The sequence below is a fragment of the Tetrao urogallus genome (genome assembly GCF_951394365.1).
Source record: "Tetrao urogallus genome assembly, chromosome: 1".
In the NCBI taxonomy this organism is placed as follows: domain Eukaryota; kingdom Metazoa; phylum Chordata; class Aves; order Galliformes; family Phasianidae; genus Tetrao; species Tetrao urogallus.
This window is the reverse complement of record NC_136813.1, coordinates 87,643,755-87,656,227: the sequence shown is the minus strand read 5'-3', so window position 1 is coordinate 87,656,227 and position 12,473 is coordinate 87,643,755. Positions and strand designations below refer to the sequence as shown.

The 12,473-nt window shown below is 39.4% G+C and overlaps 1 protein-coding gene across 2 annotated transcripts in view; it reads right to left on the bottom strand.

The window, feature by feature from the left end:
* Window positions 1-12,098, bottom strand: part of ERG (ETS transcription factor ERG) — a gene marked incomplete at both ends in the record, with an annotated part of 108,681 nt that extends 96,583 nt beyond the window's left edge. The window contains one exon of one of the 2 annotated variants that reach the window (XM_079549339.1): window positions 12,054-12,098. In XM_079549339.1, the coding sequence (XP_079405465.1) occupies window positions 12,054-12,092 (39 nt within the window). The remainder of the gene's footprint in view (window positions 1-12,053) is intronic. The other variant, XM_079549338.1, reaches the window with a different exon arrangement.
* Window positions 12,099-12,473: the final 375 nt, after the last annotated feature.

The following is a 12,473-nucleotide window of genomic DNA, read 5'->3' as shown; positions in this document are numbered from 1 at the left end:
TAGCTGCACATTTTAGACTGAGGCACTGATTAGATGCAATTGTTAAAATTACCTTCCTCCCCCTTCCTTTTTGTGTGTATGCTTTGGTTTGAATTATTAGCAATTTAAAAATCAATCTCGGAGTTAAATGTTTAATGATATAATTGCTTCTGTTACCTAAATTTGTTTAGTTTGAGCTTTATTAGCATGTAATATCTGAAAGTATATTTTCCTCTGTCTGAGTTAATGATGTCTGCTGCAATGGCTCACACTGTTAGCCGACTGGCTGCAGTTCTGGGACGATTCTGAAGAAATTGGAAAGATTTTCTGAAACTGTAACTAAGGAGTAGGCGGCTTCCCTTAGTTTCTGTAATTGAATGAATCTGAACTCTCAGTTGGCCTCCACTTCAAGTTAAAGCAATTTTTTGTTCACTCTGAGGTCATTTTGAGGGCCTCTAAATCTAAATGTTGGCAGGAAAGTTCTACTGACCCAGACTGGGGCCCGTATGCCTAGTAAGTGCCAGCCATGCTTTATACTGTGCTCTGCAGCCCTAGTCCCAGATTTTCTCTGTGGAGGGCCCTGTGGATGCTCAGGTGAACAGGCTCCTTTTAGAGGAAGCTTGGAGACTGGGATGTATACTAATGTTTGGGACATGGCTGCTCCTGCATGGCAGGTCATCTACCCCTCACTTTCCAAAGGATTGCTACATTTATGTAAAATGTTATCTGGATGTAATTATATCCAATTGAGATTTACAGCTAGCTCATTTAAGAAAGGCTTGGATATATCCCTAGTTCTGGTGTTAAACATTAAGGATACTCTCTATAAGGTGGGATTAAGTTCATCTAGTGATGAGCTTCTAAAAGACCTGTGCTCCTGTGTCTTCCAGTAGAAAGACAGAGGCACCTCCCAAGGACAGTTCATCTCTTCCTAAAGGGGTATTTCCCCATTCTCTATAGAGACAACCCAGAACCTTTTAAACTAAATACCAACCAAAACCAGCTACAGTTAGGTGAGCATCCTGTTTAACACAGCTTCAGACTCTCGATCATTTGCCATTTCATAGTTCTCCCACCTTATTCTATTTCACCCCTACCAGCAGGTGTGAAGTGTTCACTGTTTGCAACCTCACCTGCTGTGACCAAGAAGTAAGCATGAAGAGGTAAAAGGAGTTATATGTTTGAGAACTGCCCTCTCTTCCATTTCCAGTTGTTTCCTTAGGCCATGGATGTCCAACCTTTTGTCTTCCCTGGGCTGTAGTGAGTGAAGAGGAATTGTCTTGGGCCACATATACATATGTCACTCCAAAAGTAATGTCTCTCATTTATTTCCATGGAAATTACATCAAATACAAAGAGCACAGTAACACTGTTTGATAGAGCAAACTCTCAGCTATTAAAAAAAAAAAAAAAAATCCAGTGCACCAATGCAGCTACAAAAAACCATTCTCCAGTGCACCAATACAGTCACCACCATTTTTGCCAGCAATGAACAAGAGCCTGCATGCCACGCTTGTAAAAATCTGTACCAGTAGAGGTGAACCACAATTGCTGTCACCACTCCTGAGACACATCATCCACCACCTCACTGTGTTCACAGCCACTCTTTGGTCTCCATCAACATTTGGCAAGCATTAATGAATGTCAACGGATGCCATTTTTTCCACATGGAGAAACTCAACGTTGCATCTTTGCACTTCTACGTCTGATACGATTGTGCCAGACTGCCCCTCTACTGCCAATTGTCACACAAGAACAAAACGTAACAGATTATTGGTGGAAGGTTCAACTTCTACTGCCATACCACCAACATTTGCATCTGACACTGTGGGCCAACAAAATAAAATAGGAGGCATTACTTTCGGGGCTGTTCTCAAAAAATTTATAGAATAGTTAATGTATATAAGTAACAAATCATTTTTATTTTTAATGTTCTCTTATTAAAACAAAAAAAAAGAGAGCAGCAAAACCATAAAAAACTAGCGAGATATGTGGCTTTGTGAAACTAATGCATCAGTCTTCGGTGACAGTGGCTGCAATTCTCAGTGAGTTCTGCAGGTGTTCATCAAGATTTTTGATGAAATTTCAGTTTTCCTGTACTTTGTCCTTGAAAACACTTTTTCATAAATATACTTAATGCCCAAAAGCAATGATGTGAATAAAATGTGACTGTGAAGTGAGGGATATTTCCCTCCTTTAAGATAAGGCTTATGAAAGTCTAGTAATTGTAAGATTTTTGAGTTGAATGTCTGATTGCAACTCTGCATATTCCAGTTGAAAATTTTCAGATTGTGTATTTATGCTGACTGAAAACGGAGTAGTAAATATACTGAAAAAGATAATTTTTTGCAATCTTGGAACTTGTACTAAAATTCCTTAATCACAATGGAAAGTACGTCTGTGTATTTTTTGCTGTTCACAGGACTGTGTTTAGCCATTGTATCAAAATGCATACAATTATTTGCTTTAACTCTAGTTAGCACTGCACTGTTCCCTCTCCTTGTCTTGGTTTCAGCTCAGATGGGGTTAATAGCACATTGATGTCTGGTCTTTGCAGAGTGATGGGTGCATGCTGGCTGCTGCCATGATGGAACAGGGCAGGGGGCAGGCTGCATTACAGGCTGGGGCAGGCCACATGCAGTCCATAGGCTGCCAGTTGAACATCCTTGCTCTGTGGCCCGTGTGTGCATTCAGATCTCTACTGCCATCAGTTTACTATTGATTTAAGCCTACGCACTCCAGTTAGCTCTTTATGACTCCTATCAGAGAAGAGTATGCAGTGCTCACCCCAAGAGCTATCTGCGCTGGACATGATATTCTCACATTTGCAGAATTCCTCACATGTTATTCACAGCAATGACATCTGCCAGGTTTCTGTGTTCCTGGAAAATCTTGATATGTGACCAAGAGAGTATGGACAAACAATTATGTATGCTCATCTGAGAAAGCTCTCAGCACACCACAGATTTATCTGCCTCCTTTTGAGCACTATTTCTATGCAAGGAGGTGAGGATGACCACCAGCAAGTTTATCTTTGATACAAGGTAATGACTGGCAGTAGGAAATATGAGGGCTGCTCTGAAAACAAAATACAGATCCTACTTTATCATGTTGGCTCACAGAAGCAGATATTGGTGGGATGGCAGTAGAGGTTGAACCTTCCCACCAATATACCATTACATGATGTTGTTGTGTGACACATGGCAGCAGAGGGGCACTCTGACACAATGGTGTCTGACATGGAAGTATGTATGAAGCAAAGGTGCATCAGTGAATTTCTCCATGTGGAAAAAAATGGCATCCATTGACATTCATCAATGCTTTCTGAATGCTGAAGGTGGTGGGTGATGTGTTTCAGCAGTGGTGACAGCAATGGTGGTTCTCCTCCACTGGTGCAGATTTTTACAAGCGCACCATGCAGGCTCTTGTTCATCACAGATGAAAATGCAGAGCTAATGGTTGTGAGTGTTTTGACAAACAGTGTTTTGTATCTGAGATCCTGCTCTATCAGCGTTCCCATGCTCTACGTATCTGATGTAGCTTCCATGGAAATAAATGAGACATTACTTTCAGAGCATCCTATGTTCTTATGCAGGACAACATTTGGGTTTTACAGGCTATTTGGCAATTTACGGGAACAATGCTGCTCCTGTCACCATTTCTGTTTCTCCAGGACAAAAAGGAAAGGATGCACGTTTCTGATAAATAAACATAATTGCCCCAAGAATATGCTTAAGTTACAGAAGAAGTTTATCCTAAGGAAACACCCTGGAAGTACTGAGATGCTGGCTACTGATTTGAGCTACAGAAGAAATATTTTTTTCACAGAGTTTGAACAAGCTTTTGAAAGTACACTGAGTCTGAAAATGTCATACAGAATACAGGCAAAGACTTATGGCAAACGATAAAATAGCAAGTTGGTGGAATCTAATCAAATACCCATAACTATATATGAGGTAATGTCTGTATTAATAATCTAAAGAAGGGGATTAAACAGCACATCAGTGAAAGATATTACACTCCAAAGTCAACTCTGGTATAACACTGAGACTAGTGAAATAATTGAAAAGGGTCCTGAGATTAAAAGAGGCTAATAAAAAAATAATATTTCAGATATAATATGAATGGTATAAGCCTGCAATATGAGACAGAAAAAAAAACAACCACTACAACTCTCTCCTTCATCTCAAAAAAAAAAAAAAAAAAAAAAAAAAAGAGAGAGAGAGAAGGAGAAAAGAAGAACAGAGGGAGGAATGAGGAAGAGAAGTTTGTTTTTGAGTAGTGTACGCAGGAGAAAGTATGTTCAAGTTTGAAAGTTTGAAGCTGGTCTCCCTTCCCATGGGCTGCTGGAGAACCAACCAGCCTTTGGGATAAGCCTATCAACTCTAGGAAGCATTACTAGAAGGATAACAACATGATAATTTTTTGTGATCAAGCAATAAGTACAGCTGGAAGAAGAGCTGCAGTGTTGATGGGAGGAAAGCTGCCTGGCTCACTTCACCTGAAAGAGGCTGTAATCAGAACTAATGTGGATAGAATGTGGGATGCTTGGCAACCTCCCTTGAGCTCCCCTTGTATATATCCCTCTTTAAAAAGGTGAGGAGCAATAGGGTTGTGAAATTAAGGGAGCTGGAATCTGAGCAGAGCTGATACACAATGAATAGTTGAAGAAGGGAGAAGAGTGGATGAAAATAAAGGAACGTTTCATGATAATGAGCCTCATGGAACAATCTCTCAAGAATAAAGATGATCTATTGATTGGAATATTTATGTCCAGGTCAAGGCAAAACACAAATTCAATGAACATTTAATTGTAATTTCTTACTAAATAGGAGACCATCTCTAAACATCTGTGATAGCCCTGGGCAGGTGAAATGGTTCTTGTAACCACTTGCCAAGGAAGGAGATTGTCACTGCAACCTTTTGAGGTCCCAGGCTGCCCAAGTACCATTCTGTTGGAGCCCCCTGAAGTTGTCCATCTCACATTCCTTCCCCTCAGTTCTTAGCTGCAGAGTTACAAAATGCAGCACAGTTGCTTGAGCTAATGGAGTTGAGTGGCCCCATCTGCCAGGATGACTCTGGCATTAGGAGGCACCTCCTTTGTCAGTGGGCTTGAGAGAGATTTACAGGCAGGAAAACAAGGCCTCAGTCTCAATCCAGGCTTTAGAGTGGAGAAAAGAGGAAGGGCCTCCATCTCTCTGTCTCCTCCTTGTCCTTGTGCCAAACTGTCTGGTCTGTTCTTCCCAGCTTTTCCTTGTGTCTTCTCCCCACCCTCAGCTTACTATCCTAGGCCTACTTTCCATGACTGTCCATTTTATAATTTCTATATTTCTATCCGTCAGCAGTAGAAATGCGCAAACTTCTACTGGGCAGACTGACCGTAGAAGTGAGATTTGAATACATCTGATTCCACATACCAAAGGGTTAGTGTAAAACATCACATTGAAAATGCATTTGGTACTCTTTAATTTGCTCTTTCCCGCTTATGAAAAAGATAAATTTTGTTTAAAAATGGCCTCACTTAAGGAATTATCCATGCCATTAGTCCCCAGAACAATCGAGATTAAAGTCATTAGACCATCTCCTATCAAAAAATATACATTTCTTTGAACATGTCATTAACACTGTTTTCCATCTGGCTGTTGGCAGCAATCTTGGATTTGCTCTGAATTGCTGAAAGTTCATCAATTATAGTACACAGAAGCCATTATCTCTCTTTTCCTTTTGCAAGGAGGTATTTGCTCAGGCAGAGAAGGAGGTAGAGTTCAGGGGAAAAAATACTGATGCAAGCTCTATGGCAATCGTTCTGCTACACAGAATTCAAAACTTCTGAGAAATAAATGATTTCTGCATACAAGGAGATTCTAGTGTTCAAATACAGCAACGATTCTGGCATTATTACATGTAAATGATGTGTGCTGACATAGGGTGGAAGTAACACACGAGATTTTAAGCCTGGCAGTTTGAGGGCTCAGTGAATGAGTGCTGGTGCAGAGGAATGTTATCCACATTCATAAGAAACTCGTTTGCTTTATTTTACGAGAATCCAGATTAAACCATGCCTATCATTCAATCAAGATTTAACAGCTGTGATCCAGCTAGAATAATCAGAAAGAAGCACTGTGAAATGGAAATAGTGTTGTTATCCTGTCAGTAAAAAAGCATGGGAAGAGCTTTTAAAGTTTTGCCAGAATAATGAATGAAGTACACGGTGAGGGGTAAGCAAGGGGGATGGATTTACAGCTACTCAGCAGCAGCAGCTTCATGGACTGCTGATACGGATGCCTTTTCACATCTGTCACTGAGGGACATTTGTAACCCATGAGAGGAGAGCATGCATGCAGCAGTCATGCTGAAGCAGACATCAGGCAGCAAGTTTGCAACCCAGATGAGCCACAGTAGCCTGTTCACCTTGGCACAGTAGGCCTAAGCACACCTTCTCTCACCTAGAGGCTATGGCAGGCATTTCATCCATGGGATCATCACTAATTCACACCTGTAGAAGGTCTGGCTTATTTTCCAACAGATATCAGCCCTTATTTTTTGAAAGAGTGGGAGTATGTTATCAAACTGTCTTCAGTGGTGACGTATAATATGGTAGGATTATACACTCCATTTGGATTGCCTATTCAACCATGCTGCCACTAGCTTACTTCACTTGTGATTTGGGCAAATTTCTCCTTGTTTTTTGCTCAGTTTTCCATGCCCTCATTCTTAACTGAGTTGCCCAAATATCATTTTATAAGCAATGAAGGAAGTGCTTGAGGAGTACAAAGAATCTGCAAAGACAGGGCTCACAGCTTAGTCAGAGAGGTGGGAGGAAAACCCTGGCCTTTATGAATCAATAAAATGAGAATAATAGTAACACTATCCTTCTTCCTTTCTTGTCCCCTGTGCCTACTCAGGCAAAGACTGTATTTTGCATATAAAACTCACAGCATAACAGTATTTTAGAGCCTATTTAGAGATTCTACAATTCCAGGAAAAATAACAGATTATATCAGACCCAGAATATGCTCTTTAATTAATAATACGAGCAAAAAAATCCAGATATAACCTAACACAACATATCAAGCTAATCCAGCAGCATCTCTGCCCTGCCACAACTTGAATTCCAGCGTACGTTTTGGCCAACAAAGAAGCTCTGAGATCAGACTTTATAATGCTTCCAATGGGATGCTGTGCTTGAAAATATGCATGTGACATCTAATTTGTAGCCCAGGCACCTACTCGGAGTAGATTTCAGAAACAGCTCTGAGGTATCTGAGGTAATTGTTTTATTTGTTCTGAGAAACCAGATTTTTATTTCATTGTGATATCACGTATGCCTTTTAGATTTGGTGGCCTCAATTTGAAACCTAGAAGCAACGATCTCTAGTTACATCCACCAAAAAAAAAAAAAAAAAAAAAAAAAAAAGATGTTCATACAGATGAGCTGAATTTGGCTAGAAGTGCTAGATGTCCTCTTTGATTACTCTATCTGGCACATAAAGAATTCCTCTTCTCAATTTCTACCAGGCAGATGAAGGCTATACAATCCACAAGAACCTGTCTTCACCTGTTGCCATTCAATTGTCACTTCCTCTATCCTAAATCTCAGAATCTTAGATCACCAAGGAGCATAAAAACCTGGGCAGGCCAAATCTTTCACCAGATCAACATTGCTTCAATGAATTACACCCCTTTACCCCAGGACTGAGTTAATTCCCAACAAATGTAGTAATTTGCTTGCCTACACTGCTGTAACTTGGACTCTTCTGCTTTACAAGAAGTAAATGAACACCACAAACCCTTTTTTTTTTTTTTTCCTGAGAAACAGTTTAATGAAATCCTTACCAGTCATGGCACAAGCTAACTAAATCCAAGTAAGCATTTGGTCTCTGCAAACAAGACTTCTGGAAGCAGAATTTAACCCTTAAAAAAGTTCAGAAGTTTTATTGAAGAGTTAGCATTCACAAAGCATATATCATTTCTTTAGCTTGGAGAAGAGAAGGCTCTGGGGAGACTTCATTGTGGCCTTCCAGTACTTGAAGGAAGCATATGAACAGGAGGGAGAATGGCTCTTTATGAGGGTGGATAGTGATAGGACAAGGGGGAATGGCTTTAAACTGAGACAGGAGAGGTTTAGATTAGATATTAGGAGGAAGTTTTTCACACAGAGGGTGGTGACGCACTGGAACAGGTTGCCCAAGGAGGCTGTGGATGCCCCATCCCTGCAGGCATTCAAGGCCAGGCTGGATGTGGCTCTGGGCAGGCTGGTCTGCTGGTTGGCGACCCTGCACATAGCAGGGGGGTTGAAAATAGATGATCACTGTGGTCCTTTTCAACCCAGGCCATTCTATGATTCTATGATTATGATTGCATACAAAATGCATATCTGAGATAGGACTGGCACAGTGTTTCTATGGTTACTAAAACTATAATTTAATCAATAGAATTAAAAAAAAAACACGTTTAAAAATGTATATGCAAAACAATTAGTCTTGCCCATTCAAAGAGGCAGTCCAGCCACTGACTTCTTCAAAACATTTCTTTTGATGTGCTGTAACTCTTGCAAAGATGTTTTAATTAATGCCAGTGTAAGTAGCTAGATCCTTATGTAGCTTCAGTGACTAAAACTGGGCTAGTAGAAGTGACACAGTTCAGACGGACAAGCAAAGACTCACTTTCCTGGTGAAAGTGGTATCCAGAATTTCCATGCAAAACCTCATTTCAAAAAATAGGAAAAATAATGTTCTTAAAGTGACAGTATATATAGGAGATCTATCTTCATCACGCTTGAAATTTTCTGTTGGTGACAGAAGAATCTTGTCCCCCAGACAAAAATATTCCTTAATATAATGCTTAATATTAAACACTTTATAGCTCCCAATTAAAATGATAGCCCCTTTTGATGGCATGGGGAGGGTGAGATATGAGGACAGAGCAGACTGCAAATGTCTTTCTACAGACTCCTCTGCAATTTTGAGACTGATAAGAGAAAACATATTCCAGAAGAGTGAGAGGATACACAGATTTTGGTATTAAATTGAATGCACTGCAGCCAATTCCTTTATACTAATAAACAATACACATGTCTTTCCAAAAATAATTTGTTCATTATACTTGCAGATACCAGAAAGCAAAAATTTATTTGTCGACCTTTAAATCAAACACAAACCTATTTTTTCAACAGTTTGTCATTAAACCAAACTAATGGTACTATTTTAACACTTCAACAATGTCAAAAATTATTAAATTAAGGTGCTGAATTTGAACACACAAACTGCTGGGCACACACTTTGCTTTATTAAATGTAAATAATCTTACTTATTTCATCCAATTCAAAAGTACCAGATGTGTGTAACTGCTTGAAGATCAGGGTCAAAATTCCCCATATTTTGAAAACTGAGACTAAGGGTCAGAACATATACTTCGTTGTCCACATGAAATGTTTCTGTCCTTTATGTCTGGGCATAAAACAAGCCCATAGCCCAGGTATAACTATGCAATAGGGAGCAACAGGAACACAAGTTCACCAGATCAATTATGAACGATTTGCTTAAACTGAATGAAGCTCCCAAACAAGATAAGGACAAACATTCCCCTAACTGAACAAGATCTGCCTGGGTGTTGAAGTCAGGCTCATACAACTTCCCATTCTGAAATGTGTCACAAGAGCTGTTAGATTGGATTACATTTCCTTCTGGTAGTGCAACAGGCTGTTTTCAAAATAGAACACATGAGAACTCACATAATACAAATCAAATCATTCTTGCTGCAAAAAGATGTCTCTGAATATTCATATTGCCATATTCATTCATCTTTCACACTCATTTCCTGCACATGTTCAGGAAGAAAACTTAAAAACAAAAATCTGTCAAACCTTAATAATTCAGACACTTCCTAGAAAGCAATTTTCAAAGTAACAACTCTAAATGTGCACGAACGAGGTTATGTCTGCTTATTCAAGGAACAAAATACCAGCAAAGAGTAGCATATGACTTATGTGATGGAGTACAGTTAAACAAAACTACAAGGAAGACTGCAATGAACCCCATATGTTCAACCTCACCATGGCAATTAGAGGCAGAAAAGATCATCACACCAAATAGTCTTTCCTATGTTCAATGCACACTACTTTCTCATGGCTTACTTTTAAGAATGTTTTTACATCAGATTTTAAAGTCTAAATGAATGGCATTAATGGCATCTTCCCGAAGAATGTGTTTAGACCAAAGCAGATAAACAGAAATGTGAAAGATTTGAGGTTTATTTGGCTAGTTGTCCTATCCCAAGTAGAACATTCAAGTAACTTGAATCTTCACACCCCATCTCAGTGTGGCAACAACTTGTGTGTACTGTCCTGCTGAAAATAGACTCCTAAAGGTTCCCTTGAACACAGCAGTGTTGCAAAGATTTTTGTGCAGCTCTCTGTACTCACTGTAAAAAGACACATACATACTCAGCCTTGTTCTCTCGAACTCTAACTCCCATTGTAAAACAAAACAATACGAAAGCCTACTTTTTGGCAGAAAACAAGAAACTGAGTTCTTAACGTTCTGGTGTTTTTCTTACTATTAATGTAAGAACTTAGAAAGGACACTTAGTAAGGATGAAGAGGTTCCATACCCCCATAAAATGTTTGTATTCTTAGCAGTTGAGATGCAGTTGAGATGATGAGACATGCAGTGGAAAGACTGCTTATATACAAACAAAAAAGTGCCAGAAGACTGTGAGGGTGTTGGGTTTTGGAAAACTTGTACAGACTGAAGGGACGAGCTCTCATACTGCTGTCCTCCGTTCCAGTATCTAAACACAATCCAAAAATGCTGTAGAGAGTTACACAGAGAGGCTTTTCTTATTCCTTATCTTTCTACAGGAAAAGTGAGCTATTTAAAATAACATTTCATTTTTATTCAGTTAAAAATAAGTTGAACAATGAGGGAGCTGCTGACTGGTAGATAGCAGCTGGCTGAGTAGAAACTCCATGAAAGAAGTTGTTGCAGAAAAAGTAACTTCAAGGAAGGACAGACAGACAAACAGAAGGGTGGACAGAAAGAAAGAATAAAAGAAAGCTATTCACTGGCAGCCTGCTTAGCATGGCTGATCTCTCCCTTTGATTACAGCAATCTTATTTACCAGCAGTGCTCTCACATGGCAGAGACCACGTGAATGATAAACGCGCGGTTTCATCATATTTTTTATACATAAGTGTAAGCTGCTTCTCCCATTTAAGACACTGCTATGTGAATATCCTTTTTACTTCTGGAAATGAATTGCTGTTCACCTCTAGAAGCAGCCAGTTTCCAAACCAAACCTCTAGGTGATAAAACAGCAAGGCTAAAATAGAGCACCACCCCCAGTTGGTGAGGTTCAAGTGCTATTTACAGGCAATATCCAAAGATGTCTTATTCATAGCAGCACATCAGCAGCTATGCCTGCTAAAGGTAGCAGGCTCCTATTTTTCTGGAAAAAAAAAAAAGAAAAAAAGAAAGAAAGAAGAAAAAGAAAGAAAGAAAGAAAAAAAAAAAGATAAAAGAACACAGTAATAATAGTAAGAGTTAAAATAGTAACAAAGGAGCTGAAAAGTAATGCAGAGCCCTCTGAAGTCTGAAGCTTATATAGCACAAGTTCAATGTCTCTGCTCCTTTGATTTACACAGAACCAGGCCCTGATTTTTTTCAAAGAGATGTTTGTTTGTCTTTGGCTTTTCACATTGTGCTTATTTTCCTTCCCCATTAACTTCTGCCCCATGCTTTCAAGGACCAAAACGGGAGGAATATGAATTCAGAATTTTCCAAGTAGGTGCTTTTTATTATGCATATCAACTACTGTAGGATGATCAAGGGTTTTTAAACTTGGAAAAAATTATCCTCAAAACGTCCACACACTTCAGAACACATTAAAACAGGTGTCAGCAACAAAGTCTGCATGACTGACTCATGCAATAACAAATAAAGAGGAATAAAAGACCCAGTGCTGCACAGTAGTACAATTTATAAACATACAAGAAGACTTGCAGTACGTATACATATTCTTTAATTTTATCGCTCTCAGAACATCTGAGGACTCACAGTAAACAGGAAACTAACCTTGATGTGAGCTGCTGGATCTGGGACAGTCTGAATCATGTCCTTTAACAGGCCAACGTGTTTACCAGAAGCTCAGATCCCAAGGCAGCTGCATAACCAAAGAAAAAAAAAGTCATATGATTATATTTAAGAATTTATTTTTAATAGAAATCCCTTATCTTTTTATAGGCAGATAAACACCTTTCCTTCCCCAGACCTCCTCAACAACCAGAACAGCTGAAGCCCTGAGACACTTCTGTTTCCATATAGCCTGGAAGGATAAATTTCAGATAGGAGAAAACAGCTGAAAATTCTCATGGAAAATTAGTCTTTATCTCTAGTGGAGGATTTTCCCAAAATAAGAGCTCTGGGGTGTGTCCTGCAATGACTGCACAGCACAATTAACCACCAAGAATTTCCAGAATCTCTTCTTCCTAAGGT